Source organism: Tachypleus tridentatus, chromosome 7, assembly GCF_004210375.1.
Source record: "Tachypleus tridentatus isolate NWPU-2018 chromosome 7, ASM421037v1, whole genome shotgun sequence".
Classification (NCBI taxonomy): domain Eukaryota; kingdom Metazoa; phylum Arthropoda; class Merostomata; order Xiphosura; family Limulidae; genus Tachypleus; species Tachypleus tridentatus.
In genome coordinates, this window is record NC_134831.1 from 108,593,101 (window position 1) to 108,612,667 (window position 19,567).

Below are 19,567 nucleotides of genomic sequence, written 5' to 3' on the forward strand. Positions count from 1 at the left end.
CAGTTTTTTTCACACGTTCTGAGCTGTACGAACACTTTCTGCTTCTCCTATTTTTGGTTATTTGTTTATAAACAGTTTATTTGTCATTTACTTTACATAAAAATTTATGTAGATGTGTGTTAGTGTTATATCTATAATATAATACACTTCTATTAGCCTAATCGTGATACTTTTTAAGTTATAAGCAAAAAACCACTCCGGACACAGGGGTACGAACACTTTCTGTCATAACTGTAAGTGAGAGGATTATAGAACTAGGGGACACAAATATAACTTTTGGCAAGGTAGTAATTGTTTTCAGCTAAGAGAGTTTTATTTTTCTAACATGGTGGTTGGCCTTTTCAAATTGGTTGCCTTAAGATATTGTGGGGGTATTAAATGTGAATTTAGGTTAAATCTGATACATACATTAATTATAAGGGCTGTCTTTAAATTATTTTTAACTTAATTATTTTATTTTTAATTTAGGCTATGGAACAGCTGAGATAAACCAATAGATCACATGTTGTCCCAGATGCTATACTATGCTTTATTTGATTATAATTATTTGAAATACTATACATCAAAATACTTGTTGTTCGGTATTCATTACTAAAAATGTTGTGTAAGAAAATATAGATAGCCCTTTGTGTAGCTTTTCTTTATTATTAAATTATTTAAAAAACTACACTGAACAATACTAGAACAATTTTTAAAAATTAAGAACAAAAATCACATGTGAACTACATTTTACAAACATCAGTCATTGAGCTAACAATTCTCAGTTGTCAACGTGTTATGTAATTAAAATAAATATTCTACAATTTGAAACAGTCCTGACTCCAGAGTAGGAAAGAGGTGTTTTACATACAATAACTTGAGTAATACAGAAACTCACCTCAGTTTTAGTGCAAGAACAAGTAAGAGATGAGCACAAGAAGATGTTGACTATGAGCATGACAAGAAGTAGAATAGCCAAGCAGATACACAACCCAATAAGCCAAGGAAACTGCCACTCAGTGCAGTTAGTGACAGCCAGAGCAGCTGAATAAACAAGAAACAAAATTATATAACCAAATCTTCAACTTTCTGTGCTTTATATTTTCACATAACTTACCTTCCTTTGCTTTATATTTTCACATAACTTACCTTCCTGTGCTTTATATTTTCACATAACTTACCTTCCTGTGCTTTATATTTTCACATAACTTATCTTTCTGTGCTTTATATTTTCACATAACTTACCTTTCTGTGCTTTATATTTTCACATAACTTACCTTTCTGTGCTTTATATTTACACATAACTTACCTTTCTGTGCTTTATATTTTCACATAACTTACATTTCTGTGCTTTATATTTTCACATAACTTACCTTTCTGTGCTTTATATTTTCACATAACTTACCTTTCTGTGCTTTATATTTACACATAACTTACCTTTCTGTGCTTTATATTTTCACATAACTTACATTTCTGTGCTTTATATTTTCACATAAGTTACATTTTCCTCTATCAAAAATGTATTTCCTACAACACTTATCCCATCTCATGCTACAACTTCATCCTGGTGAGAATGACTTTGCCCTGCTCATCTAAACATTGGTATGAATCTTACCTTGATTGCTTCAGCTTTTATACCTCCCTATGTTGCCCAAAGGAAGTTAAATCTTGTGCTTCCTAGGTTAAAGTGCCCTCTATCCCACATCCATATATAAGCTCCCATTACTACTTCCTATTCACCTTTTGACACATAAAACTGGTAATTTCTTATGGAGGTAGGACAGGAGAGAATGAGGTGTTACCAGAATTACATTTTAGGTAGAGGAAAATGTTATCTTCAGAAGCATGCCTCTACCACACTATAGCAAGAATCCTGCACTTACAAGGCCAGTGAGGGCAAAATCCACAAAAATAAGGTAGGGTGGGATCTGGACTACTTCTGGAACAGTTATACTCTTCATCCAGACAACATGAAATCTGATTCTTAGGTGGTGAATGCCTACCTGCCACAGAATCAAAATCTTAACATTTTTAGAACATGTATTCAACAAGGCCCCAACCAAGTAGACAAGGTCCCACTTCTCATCACTGGAATTCTAAGACTGGGACTCAAATCCAAATTCAAAACATATGGGCTAAAACATGAGAACCACTGTTGATTTAGTTTTGTTTTTTAATGTAGTATTATTGAAACTCAACATGAAAGTTCAAGAATCTTGCATGTTGAGAACCAGACATACAAAGAGAAGACAAACAACATGAAAGTAGACAAATCTTGCTCCAATATGAAAAAAAACCAAAAATCAAACCTGAAATTAGGGATCTTTCACACCTCACTCTACTTGGAAAAACAGATTATCTGATCTGGGATTCAGAACCAAAATCCTAATTCCCTAACCTGAGGTACGAGGCATCACTTCCTACCCCAGAAATATAAGCAGGTTGTAGACTAAATGAATTCCAACTGATAACTCAGAAAATGACACTTCACACAAGGAATCACAATAAGCCAAGGACCCTCTTTCATGGTTATCAAGACGAATAATCTAAAGGAAGGGCCACACTAAGCTCGACTGGAGATTGAAGAGTTAACTCTGAACAAGAATTATAAGGAGGTTCCTGCTCCCACCATACATCTGGGAAAACCATCAATGGTTATTGGTAGAAGGTTACCCAGCTTTCCCCTTTTCTGAGAGTTTGAGCATTACTCATGAGGATTACACCTCTGTCCACCACTCCAGCAACTGAAAACATGGAGTGATAAGGACTCCAATGCTCCACTTAGAAAAATTAGGGGAATTAAAGAAATGATACTCTGGATACAGCGTAATAGATGAAACATGTTCCCTATTTTGAAAAGCAAACCAACCCTGATTTAGTCAATTTAGATTTCAGCAGTTATGGGCAAATCTCCTTAAGTTTTACTCATGATAGTCCATAAGTAGCAGTGAAGTATTTGTATTGTAATTATTTAATGTCCAAAAAACACATAAGTGGTCTTACATAACACCCCATCTCAATAGAGCTTGTTGCTAGTAGAATGTTTTTTTCATTGGTTGACTGGCAATTAGTAGAGGTTGGGAAAGAACACCTGCCTAGGCAACACCTGCCAAAGAGTGGGATCCAAATAAAAACAGGCAACACCTGCCAAAGAGTGGGATCCAAATGAAAAACAGGCAACACCTGCCAAAGAGTGGGATCCAAATGAAAAACAGGCAACACCTGCCAAAGAATGGGATCCAAATGAAAAACAGGCAACACCTGCCAAAGAATGGGATCCAAATGAAAAACAGGCAACACCTACCAAAGAGTGGGATCCAAATGAAAAACAGGCAACACCTACCAAAGAGTGGGAACCAAATGAAAAACAGGCAACACCTGCCAAAGAGTGGGATCCAAATGAAAAACAGGCAACACCTGCCAAAGAGTGGGATCCAAATGAAAAACAGGCAACACCTACCAAAGAGTGGGATCCAAATGAAAAACAGGCAACACCTACCAAAGAGTGGGATCCAAATGAAAACAGGCAACACCTACCAAAGAGTGGGATCCAAATGAAAAACAGGCAACACCTACCAAAGAGTGGGATCCAAATGAAAACAGGCAACACCTACCAAAGAGTGGGATCCAAATGAAAACAGGCAACACCTGCCAAAGAGTGGGATCCAAATGAAAAACAGGCAACACCTGCCAAAGAGTGGGATCCAAATGAAAACAGGCAACACCTACCAAAGAGTGGGATCCAAATGAAAAACAGGCAACACCTACCAAAGAGTGGGATCCAAATGAAAAACAGGCAACACCTACCAAAGAGTGGGATCCAAATGAAAAACAGGCAACACCTACCAAAGAGTGGGATCCAAATGAAAAACAGGCAACACCTACCAAAGAGTGGGATCCAAATGAAAAACAGGCAACACCTACCAAAGAGTGGGAGCCAAATGAAAAACAGGCAACACCTGCCAAAGAGTGGGATCCAAATGAAAATGATTAAAGGTTCCCTGAAGAAAAAGAGAAACAAACACAAAATATTACTGAAATCACTCTGAAAAACTATTATTTCAAATTTACACTTTTGTTATTTGGTAAAATAAAGAAAATAGACAAACTACAGACCCAAAAAGACAGGTCTAAAAATAACCATCTAAAGCATAATATAACTATATCTATTTAATACTGAAGAAAAAACTGCAGCAAACACTTAAAGCCATCATCATAAAGTTTTGTCATTGATAAAAATGAATAGAAAGTGTGAAAGGGAATATAGGATAGGGGGTGCATTCACGTAGGTGGATTGAATCAAAAAATTTAATTTACTAAAGCTGGATCAGGCAAGGTAAGATTCATGTCAATACGTAGATGGGTAGAGAATAGAAGTTTTTGTCAGGATAAAGCTATAGCATGAACAGAGGTAATTGCATTTTTGTGTTACTATATTCATTACAAATCACGGTATGTCCACACATACCTTCGTCTAATGACATACATCTGCTAGAAATCTACAGTTCAATTTTATTGACATTAATACACTCATTTAAAGTTATAATTTTCCTACATCGAAAATGTATTTCTGGTAGGTAATTATTTATTTCTCTAACACAAATAACTATTCTCATTCAGTGCTACCCTCTATATGTCAAAAAACAATTATCTCTCCTCCATTGAAAGTAACTGATTGAAGAAGTACTTCATAAGGACAGTGAAGATGAAGGTGTCAAATTAGGTGAGAAAACACATGGAACAAATTTCAAGAGAAAGACAATAAAGAGAAATAAGCCAATCAACAAATGAAGAGCCAAACACAATTGGTAAAGGAGAAAGAAAAAAAAACATGAGCAAAAGATGTTTGCCAAAGCAAAAAGAAAAGAGGCAGGAATGGAAACTATAGAAGGAAACTAGGCACACATTATGATATAGAAGTGCACTTAAAGAATATAAAAATCTATCCAGACCATAAAGCAGCTAAATGGAGGAGTTATTCTCACAAGCTACTGAAGTTTAATGAAAGAAGAATGATCTGGAGAAAGGAGAAGATATGTAGAAGGAAAAGAGAGCATGTGAAATATCAACAGTAAATATATAGACCACTAATATAAGAAAGTAGGCAAAGTGAATATCCCCACCTGGAAGGACTGCCTACTGTGCCACATAACAAATCTGGAAGAAGTACATCCTCAGGTATAGAGTAGGAGAGGCAAAAACCTACAGAATCGGGAAGAATGAATGGTGTCAAACAGGACTGCAAAAAATCTGAAACCAAGGAAACAGAAGACACCAAATCCAATAATCAATAAAGTAAATCTACATGACAAAGAACAGTGGGTTAATCAGGGGAAATCCATGGACTTAGAAACCAATGACAGAGAATTTCCATTTTTGTTGAGTCATGTAGAAATGGAAAGTGAAACAAATGTTGTCTGGCCAGAAAATTGATCCATGACAAGCGTGAAAGTACCTGGAAATTGATATGTAGTGATACAAATATCAAAAGTATGAACACAAAAAAGAACATGAACACAAAAGGATGAATAACAGGTGTTACCCTGGTGGTTAAGATAAAGAAACACTACAGGAAAGCCAGAATGGATAATTACCAGATGATATCTGGCCAGGTGAATAAAATGAACCAAAAGATGGCCTACAGCAGAAAGTTATAGGGCATCGATAGGATAAGACCTTTTTAATATTGATTATTGCAGATAATCTTGTTTGATCATTTTGTAGGCTAATTAGGATCAGAAGATATAAGAAACTACAACAGTTATACAACAGTTTTTATAATAAAATGTAACTAAAATCATGAAACATTCAGGTAATTACAAAAGCCAGTGTTAAAATTAGGATTTGAGATCACATTTGAACAGATCTTGTGGAGTAAGCTCTCAAAACATATAGCTTTAAAAGCTTTGACATATTTCTATGTTATCTAATAAAAGATGTAACAAATTAACATTTTCAAGGAAGACCACTTTTTTATTCACCCCTGTATATTGAAAAATTACCAAAGGGTATCAATATAACAGTATAGCTTCCACTGCACCAGAACCCTCTGGTACTGCTGGTAACATGCCCATCTACATCAAATAAAATGACAAGATAAGAAGTCCCTGGAAAGGGAACGGGGGTGAGTAGATTAGAGGCCAGAATGAGAAAAACATAGGGGTGTGTGTAGCTCCAAGTGCTACAAACATGCAACCAGGATGTTTTGTGGCTCCAAGTGCTACAAACATGCAACCAGGATGTGTTGTGGTTCCAAGTGCTACAAACATGCAACTGGGGTGTGTTATGGTTCCAAGTGCTACAAACATACAACCAGGGTTTATTGTGGCTCCAAGTGCTACAAACATGCAACCAGGGTTTATTGTGGCTTCAAGTGCTACAAACATGCAACCAGAGTCTGTTGTGACTCCAAGTACTACAAACATGCAACCAAGAAAGTAAAGGATTGAGTGTTGAAACACAGATTACACATGAGATATCAAACATATCACTAAATAAATACAGAAATATTGAAAAGAAATAGGCAGCAAATGTACCAGGGACAAGGTCACATAGCAACCCATAGAATATCATCACATGTACCTGAGACAAGGTCACATAGCAACCCATAAAATATCATCAAATGTACCCAAGACAAGGTTACATAGCAACCCATAAAATATCATCAAATGTACCTGAAACAAGATCACATCACAATCCACAAAATCTTGTCTATATTGAAGCCATGTGTAAAACAAGAGCCAAAAAAACGACAAAAAGAGATAAGATGGAGGTGTTAAGGAACCACAGAAATATAGAGAATTGAATAAAACATTTCAAAATAATTGGGAAATCATGTCAAAAATGTTATGTTAGGCCTAGCTGATTCTGTAGGAGGAGTAGGGATAAAATCTGTTGATGTAAAAAAGGCTATCAATTCTTCATGTGCTTAAACACATTTGACTTGTTCAGGAGGATTAGTGGGGTAGTTTTAGGAGAAGAAGGTTGACCCATATAATGATTAATCTCATGAGAGATAACAGTAGAAAAATCAACTATGGGTCTCCCTGCCTGCAGCCTATGAAGATAGTATAAGAGATACAACACCTGAAGTGCAAAAACAAACCTTAGAATTTATCATAGAAATACAGAAATCAAACAAAAGTGTTTGATGTAAAATATGCAAGTCTGAGTTAAATTAAAACATTTGTTCAATATAAATAAAAAAATAATAATAGTTAATAAATTAAACTGGTAAAATCAAAATTCACAAAAAAAAACACATTTGAACACAATCACTGCCATACAGGAAGTGATAGTTTGGTAGAAGTGAGTATCACATGCATCATGAGGATATGCCCAACTTTTATTGGTGGAACGTTGGTGCCTGATGATTTATTTATATGAGAAACGAATTGAAATCAGTTAATTCCAATGAAGTGGAGATAAAAAATTGTGGCATGCATAAATTTTATTTTCATGTACAGGGTTGCACTGAAAGAGAATACCTATTTATATGAAAGGAAGTTATGTGTTGTATCAGAATTTTAAATGTATCAATAATCAATTGTAAATACATAATCATTCAAATCCATCACCTCACACCTATCTAAAATGACACTCAAACATTTTACTAATATTTATTCTAGAAATCACTTCTCTCACTCAACAAAAGTATTTCAAATTCATAATTTCCTTCTTTCCAAGAACATCCAACTCCACCACCTTTCACCTTCTCTATAACATTCACCTTATTCTATCACCTCCTTCTGATCGTTCAATCACCCAACTCTATCACTTTCCTCCTTTTCTACCAGCCACCCAACTATAAAAAAAGATCTGTGAGGTATGTATGAGTTTTTATTAAGTATTTAAAAACTAATTATCAACACTTGTTGTTATTTATTAAAACTTGATTAAAATGGAACATACTGACGTCTTGACCAGGTTCCAGGACAAATACCGTTGTTGAAGCCAAAAGCTGGACATTTTCATTTTCTTGACCTTGGGACTGAGGCAGGGGTTGAGGAAGTTCTTCCCTATTTTGTTGGCACTGAAACTTGTATAATAAAAGAAAATGTTTAAAAGCAGCAAATGAAGAATAATTACATGTAATACAAGTAAGAACTGTGTTGAGGTACGTACACTATAGGTTTACATTAGGCTACTCAGTAAAAGGTTTCTAAACATCACGAACATGCTAACATAATTAGCTATACACATTAGGTTCCATTATTTAAGTTAATCATTATCTTGATATTTAGGTTTTTATCTGAAAGTTAATCATTATCTTGGTATTTAGGTTTTTATCTGAAAGTTAATCATTATCTTGGTATTTAGGTTTTTATCTGAAAGTTAATCATTATCTGAATGTTAATCATTATCTTGGTATTTACGTTAATCTTTATCTGAATGTTAAACATTATATTGGTGTTTAGGTTAAGCTTTATCTGAATGTTAAACATTATATTGGTGTTTAGGTTAAGCTTTATCTGAATGTTAATTATTATGTTTGTTTTTATCTGAGTGTTAATCATTATCTTGGTGTTTTTAGGTTAATCTTTATCTTAATCGATTATGTAATTAAAGTTTTATTCACCTTTGAGTTAGGGTATAATAGTTTTGGAAAACAGAAATTTCGTGTATTTCAATACCCAGATTTTGGGCTGTTTAAGAATGAACAAAAAACAAAGGTCTGTTTTACCTACTTCTACAGTGGAAATGTTTCTATTGTTTTTAAATGTGAACAATAATTTTTCTCTGTTTCATGATCAACCTCCTTCAATAACAGATATCACTATCTGAACCCTCTTCATTAGTTTAAATAAATTATTTCCATTTTTATGTGAACGTTACACTGTTTGTCATCTTTCACTCCTTTCTATAGAGAACAGCACTTTTAAAAGGTAAAATATTTCGGCTGTGGAAAACAATGTATATCCTTATAATTTGTGATAATTGTTGAAATACTCCATAATGGAGATACTTCCTTTCCTAAATATTTACTCCATAATGCAGATATTTTCTAAATAATTACTCCATGATACAGGTATTATAATGACATTCACTCCATGATGAAGATATTTTTAAATCTTTTATTTAATGATAGAGATATTTTCTCCTTAGACATTGAATCTGTGACGCATGTATTCCCTAAATATTTATTTCCATAATTTGTATGAATACAAAATTTCCTCATCAGCTCGACCTACTTGGGGACAACTCTCTTTACATAGTATAACATCACACTGTAGGTGAACTTTTCGTGTGTTTGGAAACTTGAAGGTTGAAAACAACACAGCATCTGCTGCCCGGGCTGTTTTGTTGAAACGAAACTTGGAGAGGAAGTGGGTCTTAGAGCACCTGAAAGAAATATCCATAATTTGTTGAAGTGAACCTTGGGAAGTTAGTGTTATTGAAGTTGTTATCACAGCAGTTGGAAGAAGTGTATGTGTTTTGTTCATGTTGTAAGTTTCTTACATGTAGAAGAATTCTTTTGTAACCTATACTATGTAATAACATAAATACAAATTGTCTGTATACGTATAAAAAATGGGTTTACTCAAGTTTTTCAGAATGAAAATAGAATCACTTCTGATTCCTAGAAAGAAAGAGAAGATGGTTTACTCACGATTCTAAAGAAAAGGGGAAAAAAACGGGCTAACCTAATATTTCCAGAAAGAAAGGTAAGAACACAGGGTTGGATTGATCACCAACGGTTTAGAATTTAAAAAAAAATTAATATACAGATAGCCTGAAAATACCTTCACTGAGATCGTTGCCTTAAGCAATAGGAGGCGACCTCTTTCAAAAATGACGTTGCCAGAACACTGGTTGTCAGTCACTTGATAAAAAAACGTCTTCATTTGTTACAAACTAGATGAACTAGAATGTTTTAATTAATAAATCCTCCAATCAAATGATATAAAAAACTCCCACAAACCTGCGTTTTACGCAAAAAAAGCGATCCTGATGAAACGAGATAGGTGTCGCACATCACCATGATATGAATCTCATAACCAACTCTCGAAAATATATATCATTTTACGATATACATACGTATGTATATATATACTTAAGGAAAGCAACACGCACACCATGCTCTTTGTCTCGTTTTCATTAAACACAAAGCTACTCAGTGCGGTCCTCCGCTGGTACAGCGGTAAGTCTACGGATTTACAACGCTAAAATGAGGGGTTCGATTCCTCTCGGTAGACTTAGCAGAGAGCCCGATGTGGCTTTGCTATAAGAAAACACATACTCAGTGGGCTACCTGTGCTCTATCGACTGCAAGTATCAAAACCTGCCTTTTGGCATGAAAAGCACTCAGACATATCAGTGAATCACTGTGAGTCAGTATGTTGGCTATACAAATCGATTCGTCAGCTCTCGATGACTTGCCCATATTTTCTGAGAGAAATGCTTAACTTTTTCACATCTTTGATACAAATTTCCTCAGAAATTGTTATTTACATCTTACTGGCCAAGTATTCTTTGTAATATTACACAATTTCTATTTAAAACGAGTGTAGGTCTGACTGAGGTCTTCAAGTTAGTCACGGTTATTCGTTTTCTGCATTCACAACAAAATCACAATACTGTATTCATAAGAGGTATAAAAATAAGTTACTTATTATTAGGTCACACTAACAACAGTTTGCATGGGGTAACAAAAGTGAACAATTATTGTTATATAATTCATGGTTACCCTTCAGAGTCAATCAGTTCCACTTCGGTTGTGTTGGAATCAAAACCGTAACAATCTCTCACTGCAATATCGTAAAAGTCTGAAATAAAATAATAAAAATAAAACTGTCGTCGCTGTTACGCTTCGAGTACCTGTAATAACAACAACACTAATCGACAGCTGTTACAACCACTGCTATCACGATAACAAATTCATTATTTTTTAACAAATACAAGTAAACGATATTGAAACACCTGAGTGTTTTTGTACCTCAATAATAATAACTGCTAAAGTATTACTTTTTATTAGAGATGTAGCGGAACTGAAACACAATTGAGAAAGATTTCAGTTCTTATAAAATTAGAATACATTACAATTAAAAAATGTAACATTGTGAATTGTACAGGTTCTTGAGTTTCTGTTTGTTTGTTTGTTGTTTTTTCATTGTATTATCGACTCACCTTAAAACATTTATGCGGAAGATAAAATTATTAATTATAAATATATTCCATACCTGTAATAGAATGTTCGACTTAAATTTACGATATCAAATAAAAAGTATATATATAAAGTACAAAAACTTACAACGACATGAATAGCTATATCTGATTGGTCTGTTTCATTATGAACAAGCCAATGGCATGTGTATATAGCCCTTGTGTATTTTTCCCGAATATTCGAAACAATTTTTAAAATAGTTATACCAGAAAGTGATCTCAAGTTCGCGACTGATACAGAAAATGGATGAAAGATACACAAGGCTTGCCACGCAAGACGACTCAACGTTAGGACTAATGTAGTAAATAGAAAGATACATAATGGCTATCCACACAAGTCGTCTCAACTTTAGGGATGATGTCGTAAATGGAAGAAAGATACACAAGATGTATCCACACGAGCCGTTTCAAGTAACGATGTAAAGTAAAAAATAGGAACTTAATGTGTTATTAATAAAAAAAAAAGTAAAAACAACAATATGGTGTTTTAATAACAAATAAAAATGTAAAGTAAACATAACAATATGATATTTTAATAATAAGTAACAATATAAAGTAAAAAATAACATGAAGTTTTAATGATAAATAACAATATAAAATTGAATATAAGATTTGACATCCACAGTGTTTCTCTAACTGATCATAAGATTTGACATCTACTGTGTTACTCCAATTAAACATCAGATTTCACAGCCACTGTATTACTCTAACTGATCATAAGATTTGACATCTACTGTGTTACTCTAATTAAACATCAGATTTCACAGCCACTGTATTACTCTAACTGATATAAAATTTCACAGCCACTGTGTTACTCTAATTAAACATCAGATTTCACAGCCACTGTATTACTGTAACTGATATAAGATTTCACAGCCACTGTGTTACTCTAATTAAACATCAGATTTCACAGCCACTGTATTACTCTAACTGATATAAAATTTCACAGCCACTGTGTTACTCTAATTAAACATCAGATTTCACAGCCACTGTATTACTCTAACTGATATAAGATTTCACAGCCAATGTGTTACTCTAATTAAACATCAGATTTCACAGCCGCTGTATTACTCTAACTGATATAAAATTTCACAGCCACTGTGTTACTCTAATTAAACATCAGATTTCACAGCCACTGTATTACTCTAACTGATATAAGATTTGACATATACTGTGTTACTCTAATAAAACATCAGATTTCACAGCCACTGTATTACTCTAACTGATCATAAGATTTGACATCTACTGTGTTACTCTAATTAAATATCAGATTTCACAGCCACTGTATTACTCTAACTGATATAAAATTTCACAGCCACTGTGTTACTCTAATAAAACATCAGATTTCACAGCCACTGTATTACTCTAACTGATCATAAGATTTGACATCTACTGTGTTACTCTAATTAAACATCAGATTTCACAGCCACTGTTACTCTAATTGAACATAAAATTTGATATCAATAAATATAATACACCCACAGGTAAATGTATAAAAACAAACCTTTGTATCTACAGTATGGCAAGTTTAATGACAAATCATTTAAAAGTTTAGTTTGTTTTGAATTGCATGCAAAGCTACATGAAGCCATCCTTAAATTGAAGGTGAAAGACGGGAGGAAAAATAGCTAGTCATCATTGTGAACTGCCAAGTCTAGAACTACTCTTTTGCTAACATATAGTATGATTAATCATTGCATTATAATCCTTCTATGGCTGAAAGGGCAAGCATGTTTCATGAAACAAGGATTCAAACTCATAACCTTCAGGTTGTGAGTCAAGTGCTCCAACTTCCTAGCCATGCTAGGTCGTGATTAAAATTAAGTTTATATTGAAGAAATGGGGAATCTGGAAAAGACAAAATTCTCTCAAGTACAATTTAGTGGTATCAAAATAATGCTTTATTTCAGTTTCAGACAAGGAACCTAGTCGGCCCTTGGATTAATGAATTTTTAGTCATAAAATTCTGCTTCTAAAGAACTAAGTATAACAGAAGTTGATAAAAATATTGCTCACATATGTGGTTTCTAGTTTAAACTTCTGTGTTATATTTTGGCTGATGAGGGTGTTCACATTACATGATAGCCATGGATTTGAAAGTAGAACCTTCTGCAAATGCAACAATTTGAAAAGCATATAAAACATAAATTAGGCTCATTAGAGGATGAGTGGTTTGTGTTGACTGGTTTATGATTTTGTTTTGGAGGATTGATTATTTCAACGTAAAAAGAAAATAACAGCTTATAAAGTTGTTGTCCTTTCATTTAATGTGAAATAAGGCCTATATGCAAAATTTTATTGAGCTAACTTGTAAAAGTTGCAGTTGAAAAATACAAGTGTTTTTGCCTATATTACCACTAGGTTCAATATTGTGGTACATATGAAGATAAGCAATGATGAAATGTTGGTACAAATTTCAAAAAAAGCAAATGTTGAAGGAATGCAACAAGAATTATATGTTGTGGACTGGACAGCTGAGTTATTTGTAGACATTGACCAAATGTGGAAAACAATATAAGGTTAACTTTTAAATATTCAAGTAGAGCATATTCCTTATAGAAAGAAAAGGGTAGCTGCAAGTAAACAATGATTGACTCACAAATAGTTTGAGAAATAAAGTTAAATAAATAAAGTTAAAAAGCATCATATAATTAAGAAATATATGATTTGAAAGATTATTCATGATCAAGGAAGTTAGTGAAAAAGAAAATTAAGACTGAAAATGTAAAAATTAAAGTAAGAATTTCTTTGAATAGATTAAGAGTAAACAAAATGTTAGGGTAGAAGGAAGATAAAGGAAGTCTAGTATATGATGATTTTCAAATCGATGGATTACTAAGTAGGATTTTTTACTTTAGTTTTTATGAAATATAAACAGTATTCTACTTACTGAACAGTTGATAGATGGAAATGAGAACAAACAAGATGACAGTATTACTTCTTAGCTGGCTTCTGGGTCAGATAATGTTTCCCCAAGGGTTTTAAAGGACATTAATATTGGATATGTGAGCCACTTGCAACAATTTTTTGCAATCCTTCAATAGTGGACAAGTACCAACATATTGGAAATTAGCTAATACCATTCTGTCTTCAAGGGAAGTAATAGATTATGAGCCAGTAATTATAAGTCTATTACTCTTACATTAGTTGTGGGAAAAGTTTTGGAAAGTCTGTTAAAAGATGCTTTGCAAAGTCATTTAGCAAAGTTTAAACTTTTATTGGATAGTCAACATAGTAGGGAAAATCCTACCTTATAATTCTTTTGATATACTTTGTAAAGGTTACTGCTTATGTAGATGAGGGTCAGAGTGTAGATTTGAGGTATTTGGATTTTCAAAAAACATTTGACAAGATGCCATGTGTGGGGGATAAGTTAGCAAATTGGATAGAAGAGTGGCTGTATGGAAGAAAGCAGAAGGTTGTTACAAATAGAGTTCAGTCAAACTGGGTTATGGTTACAAGTGGAGTACCATTACTCCTTTTTATTTACATCAGTGAAATAGCTGAAGGAATGGTAAAATAATTATTTAAATTTACTGATGATATCAAGGTCTTGGATACTGCTGGCTGTGAAGAGGATGCTGCTGCTGATTTACAAAATGATTTAGATTATTTAGTGAGTTGTGTAAAGAAATGACAAATAGGTTTTAATTATAATAAATGCAAGATATTGCATGTGAGTTATCATAACTTGGATTATTAGTATAATTTGGATGGGAGTATTCTTAACAGTGTAATGAAAGAAATGGATCTTGGTGTAATAGTTGATCCATCTCTTAAGCTATCTAAGTAATGTGCTGTTGTTAGTGGTAGAACAAATAGGATTTTAGGTGGTTGTATCTACAGAATTATTAGTATAATTTGGATGGGAGTATTCTTAACAGTGTAATGAAAGAAATGGATCTTGGTGTAATAGTTGATCCATCTCTTAAGCTATCTAAGTAATGTGCTGTTGTTAGTGGTAGAACAAATAGGATTTTAGGTTGTTGTATCTACAGAATTATTAGTATAATTTGGGAGTATTCTTAACAGTGTAATGAAAGAAATGGATCTTGGTGTAATAGTTGATCCATCTCTTAAGCTATCTAAGTAATGTGCTGTTGTTAGTGGTAGAACAAATAGGATTTTAGGTTGTTGTATCTACAGAATTATTAGTATAATTTGGGAGTATTGTTAACAGTGTAATAAAAGAAATGGATCTTGGTGTAATAGTTGATCCATCTCTTAAGCTATCTAAGTAATGTGCTGTTGTTAGTGGTAGAACAAATAGGATTTTAGGTTGTTGTATCTACAGAATTATTAGTATAATTTGGATGGGAGTATTCTTAACAGTGTAATGAAAGAAATTGATCTTAGTGTAATAGTTGATCCATCTCTTAAGCTATCTAAGTAATGTGCTGTTGTTAGTGGTAGAACAAATTGGATTTTAGGTTACAACTACAGAATTATAATTTCACTGTATAGGTCACTGGTTAGACCACATTTGGAGTATTGTGTTTAGTCTTCGGTCCTCAGGAAAGAGATTAAATTGTTGGACAGTGGTCGGAGAAGGGTTGCTATAATGGTGCCTGAAGTGAAAGAGTTGTCATACAAGGAGAGGTTGAAATCTTTCAAATTGTTTTCTCTTGAAAAAAAGAAGAGTTAGGAGGGATCAGATTGATGTGTTTGAAATTGGAAAGAAAATGGATAATGTTGCTTTATCACGTGTTTTCATGCTTAACAGTGAGAAAAAAATAAATCAATTTTAACAAGGTATGAGTCATTTTCAGCTAAGAGAGTTTTTGTTTTATTTTTCTAACAGGGTTATTGATCTCTGGAATGAACTGCCTTCCGATGCTGTAGAAGCAGCACATTTAAGTGAGTTTAAGGGAAAGTTTGATAAGTATATGAATCATAAGGGCTAGGTTTAAGAGTTTTTAAAAATATTTATTAGTAGTTTTGGTTTAGTTTAGAAGATGGAACAGCCGAGATGGACCAGTAGGTCACATGTTCCAAAACGTTATGTTCTGTGCTATGTTGCAAAGTTGACACACATACACATATCCAACAACATAAACCACAACAATATGCTACTTCACGGGTGGCAAACCCGCGACCCTTCAAAAGCTGATATTCTACTTAAAAACGTATTTTACCACGTCTGTAATTTAAAGTTAAACGTTTTGACTCAAGGAGTATAAGAAAATCTATAAAAAAAAAAAAAACATAATTGAAACGATGTTCCATTATATGTAAGATAGAACATTTTCGTAAAAGCAACAATATTTTATTAAATAAAAGTATTTATATTCTTTGGAAATACTAAGGTAGCACTAACGGCTGCCTCAGTTTCGTCAAAGTTACTACTAGCGATCTTGTGTGGCGAAAGATATTTTATTAGTCTCTTCAGTAATGTATATTTCGGAATTCTGGCTTGCTCCTTGCCGTAGGTTGGTTGGCCACCCTTGTACTAGTTTGTCTTATCTTATTTATTATACTAATAAAATAATTTGTGTCAGTCAGGGCCACAGCTCCAAGAGGAAAGAACCTGAAACTTTGCACAGATATTGAGGGTGTTCACCTTTCTGTTATTATACACTGTTATTTATTTCAGTTTATTTATTTATTTCTGTTATTTTGATTATAAACGGATTTCCTCTACATAAAAGTACTCTAAGTTGCGAGTTTTCTACTCTTACAGTAACCTTCATTGAGTAACAGGGAATTCGGTAACAGTGCGCTGGACGATAAAACTCCATTTAAAATTGGTTTTTAGGCGACAGTCGTAACAATAACAAGCCTGATTTTAAAATTATAAAACACATAGAATTAAGGTGGATATAGAATACATATATATCAATAGATTCGATATAATAAACAAATGAAAATACAATTGTAGCTTTATGTAGAGAAGAAAATAAATATTTCACACTGTAAATAATACATTGTAAAATTAAAGGTTTAATTTTACATCGAAGCCACGTGAATATTACGTTTATGTGAGTTTGTAAATATTGTCTTTGATTTTAAGTTACAAAGTAAGTTGAGTAGTTTAGCTACCTGAAAAACGAACTGTTAAAACGAAGGTTGAATAAACGTTTAGGTTTTATTCCGTCCAACGTTTGTTAAAAACTTATATTGTTCTATATTGTTAATAGTTTTAAATACAATCTTGTTGTAAAACTATTATTGTTTTGCACTTTTCTAAAAGAGATTATTATTTAATTTCTGTAATGTATATTGATCTATAGAAGGCATGAATGACTAGATATAAACGACCTAATAACAAAATATTGTTTAATTAGTCACTCCGTTTCTTCTGAAGTGTTTCACTGAAATAGAATCTTACATTACAGAGTCTCAAAACGAATTTTCGTATAGTAACGGTTCTTATTTTCAAAATCCAATACGCTAAACAGCTATTACAAATATTGAAATACAATTAATTTAGGGTTAAGACTGAAAGAATTGAATTTATCTTTCCTGAAGAAAGAAATATTTTCTGATGATAATAATATCAAATAAATTCTCGACCGGTCATATTTACTTCGTTTAGTCATTAAAACTTGTCTAACGTAAAGAATGCGTAACACGGCATGAGAAATTAACCTAACATGGCGAAATAATGTTACAGCATAACATGCGAAATTAGCTTAATGTGGCGAAACAATATCATAACATAGCACGTGAAACTAGCCTAACATGGCGGGACAATATCAATCATAGGATAAATAATTTTCAATCAGGGCTATATATACCAATCTTTTATTATTAGTTTCAATTTTATTTATTTACAAGATCAAAACTACCACAAGTAATTAATTAGTTGTTCCTAGTTTAGAGAAAATGGCATTAGGAAAGTTGACTCCTGTATTTAATGGTATTTTTGAAAATTACGTGTTCTTATATAACCTTTTGACATCGCAGTAAAGGTTTTTACTTTAAAATTAATTGATTTTCATTAAAATGTGCTGATTTACGATAATAAATTCAGTTCAGCGAATTGAAAAGAGTAACTTACCTTTTCCTTGAGAAAGTCCCACTCTGAGAAGATACTGACGACCCACCAATAGTTCATTAACCTTCTTGTAATCTTCCATAAAATTTAAGTGAACTTGAGATAGTTCGTTCCTAGGAAATATTAGTGATATTTGTTAAATACTATACTTAATGAAACGCTAATATGTTAGATATATATATATATATATATACACCAAAACGTTTACAGTGAGTGCAAAGAAATCAAGTAAAGGTTTGTTCATTATAAGGCCTTGTTATTCCCAGTAAGTCATAATGGAAAATGCTTGTGGTCAAAGCTTTCCATAGTGTTATGATATTCCATCTCTCAAACATAATCGAAATTAAAATATAGAACTGGTTAGCACACACGGAGAATCAAAAAGAAATTATGGGATGAGTTCCTAAACCCTCATCTTCTTCAGCTATTTCTTGTTTGCAGCCAGTTGTTGGAAGGCTACCTTCGGTCTTTTGACATATAAAAAGAGTCTTGTAGTAGTGATAAATCACCCTATATTTCTACAGTTTTAACACTTCCATTTTCCACCCTTTTCATGAAATATTACAACATGATTAGGCTGATATTTAGATATAAAATGAATTTGTAAGATGGGTATAGAAAGACAACTGGATTTGAAACAGACACTGAGACAAACAAAAACAGTGATGGCCCAAATAATGAATATACAGACACAGAAGATTTGATTTACTGGACAGAAAGAAACCAAACACAGAGGAGCATAGACAGTAAGACATGATTCCATGCAGCTGACAAAAGCCTTACAATAAGTTACACTTGATTTCATGGGGTCGAGAACTGAGCCTTGCAGTAAGTTATGCATGATTTTATCTGCGTTATTCTAACGTTGTGTGTATTACTTTTATTAGCTACCCTGAGTTCACGGATCCGAATATTCTGCCCCCCCCCCAGTGGTTCAGCGGTATGTCTGCAGAATTATATCGCTAAAATCCGGGTTTCGATACCCGTGGTGGGCAGAGCACAGACAGCCCATTGTGTAGCTTTGTGCTTAATTAAAAAAAAACAACAAACCGAATATTCTAGCTTCTTACGTGTTTTTTTTATCAACTTTAACAGTTACTTTGAGTTGATGAATGAGGATATTCTAGTTCCTTCTTATGTTTTCTATCTTTAATAGTTACCACGGTTGGAAAATCAAACTTATTCATATTTTCCCATAACTAAAACTTACCTTGCGTTAACGAATCCCGACTTTCCACAAGCAATGAGGTAGAATTTATCGTCCGATGTTTCCAGTTTCTTGTGGGCCCGGACAGCAACTACGACAGATCTTGCATGAGAACCTCCACCCTGATGGAAACACAAACAATGTGTAATATGGTACGAAGTCAAACAACGTTTTCACCGTTCAGCATGAAGGTTTTTTTCACGTATTATATGAATAATTTA

General features: G+C 33.2%; 1 protein-coding gene across 2 annotated transcripts in view; it reads right to left on the minus strand.

Moving 5' to 3' along the window:
* Window positions 1–19,567, minus strand: part of LOC143256370 (uncharacterized) — a 73,657-nt gene that overhangs the window by 9,400 nt on the left and 44,690 nt on the right. The window contains exons 4-9 of one of the 2 annotated variants that reach the window (XM_076513537.1): window positions 19,350–19,468; window positions 18,143–18,252; window positions 10,667–10,745; window positions 9,171–9,321; window positions 7,891–8,017; window positions 878–1,023 (exon numbers count right to left, since the gene is read on the minus strand). In XM_076513537.1, coding sequence (XP_076369652.1) covers window positions 878–1,023; window positions 7,891–8,017; window positions 9,171–9,321; window positions 10,667–10,745; window positions 18,143–18,252; window positions 19,350–19,468 — 732 coding nt within the window. The remainder of the gene's footprint in view (window positions 1–877; window positions 1,024–7,890; window positions 8,018–9,170; window positions 9,322–10,666; window positions 10,746–18,142; window positions 18,253–19,349; window positions 19,469–19,567) is intronic. The other variant, XM_076513538.1, reaches the window with a different exon arrangement.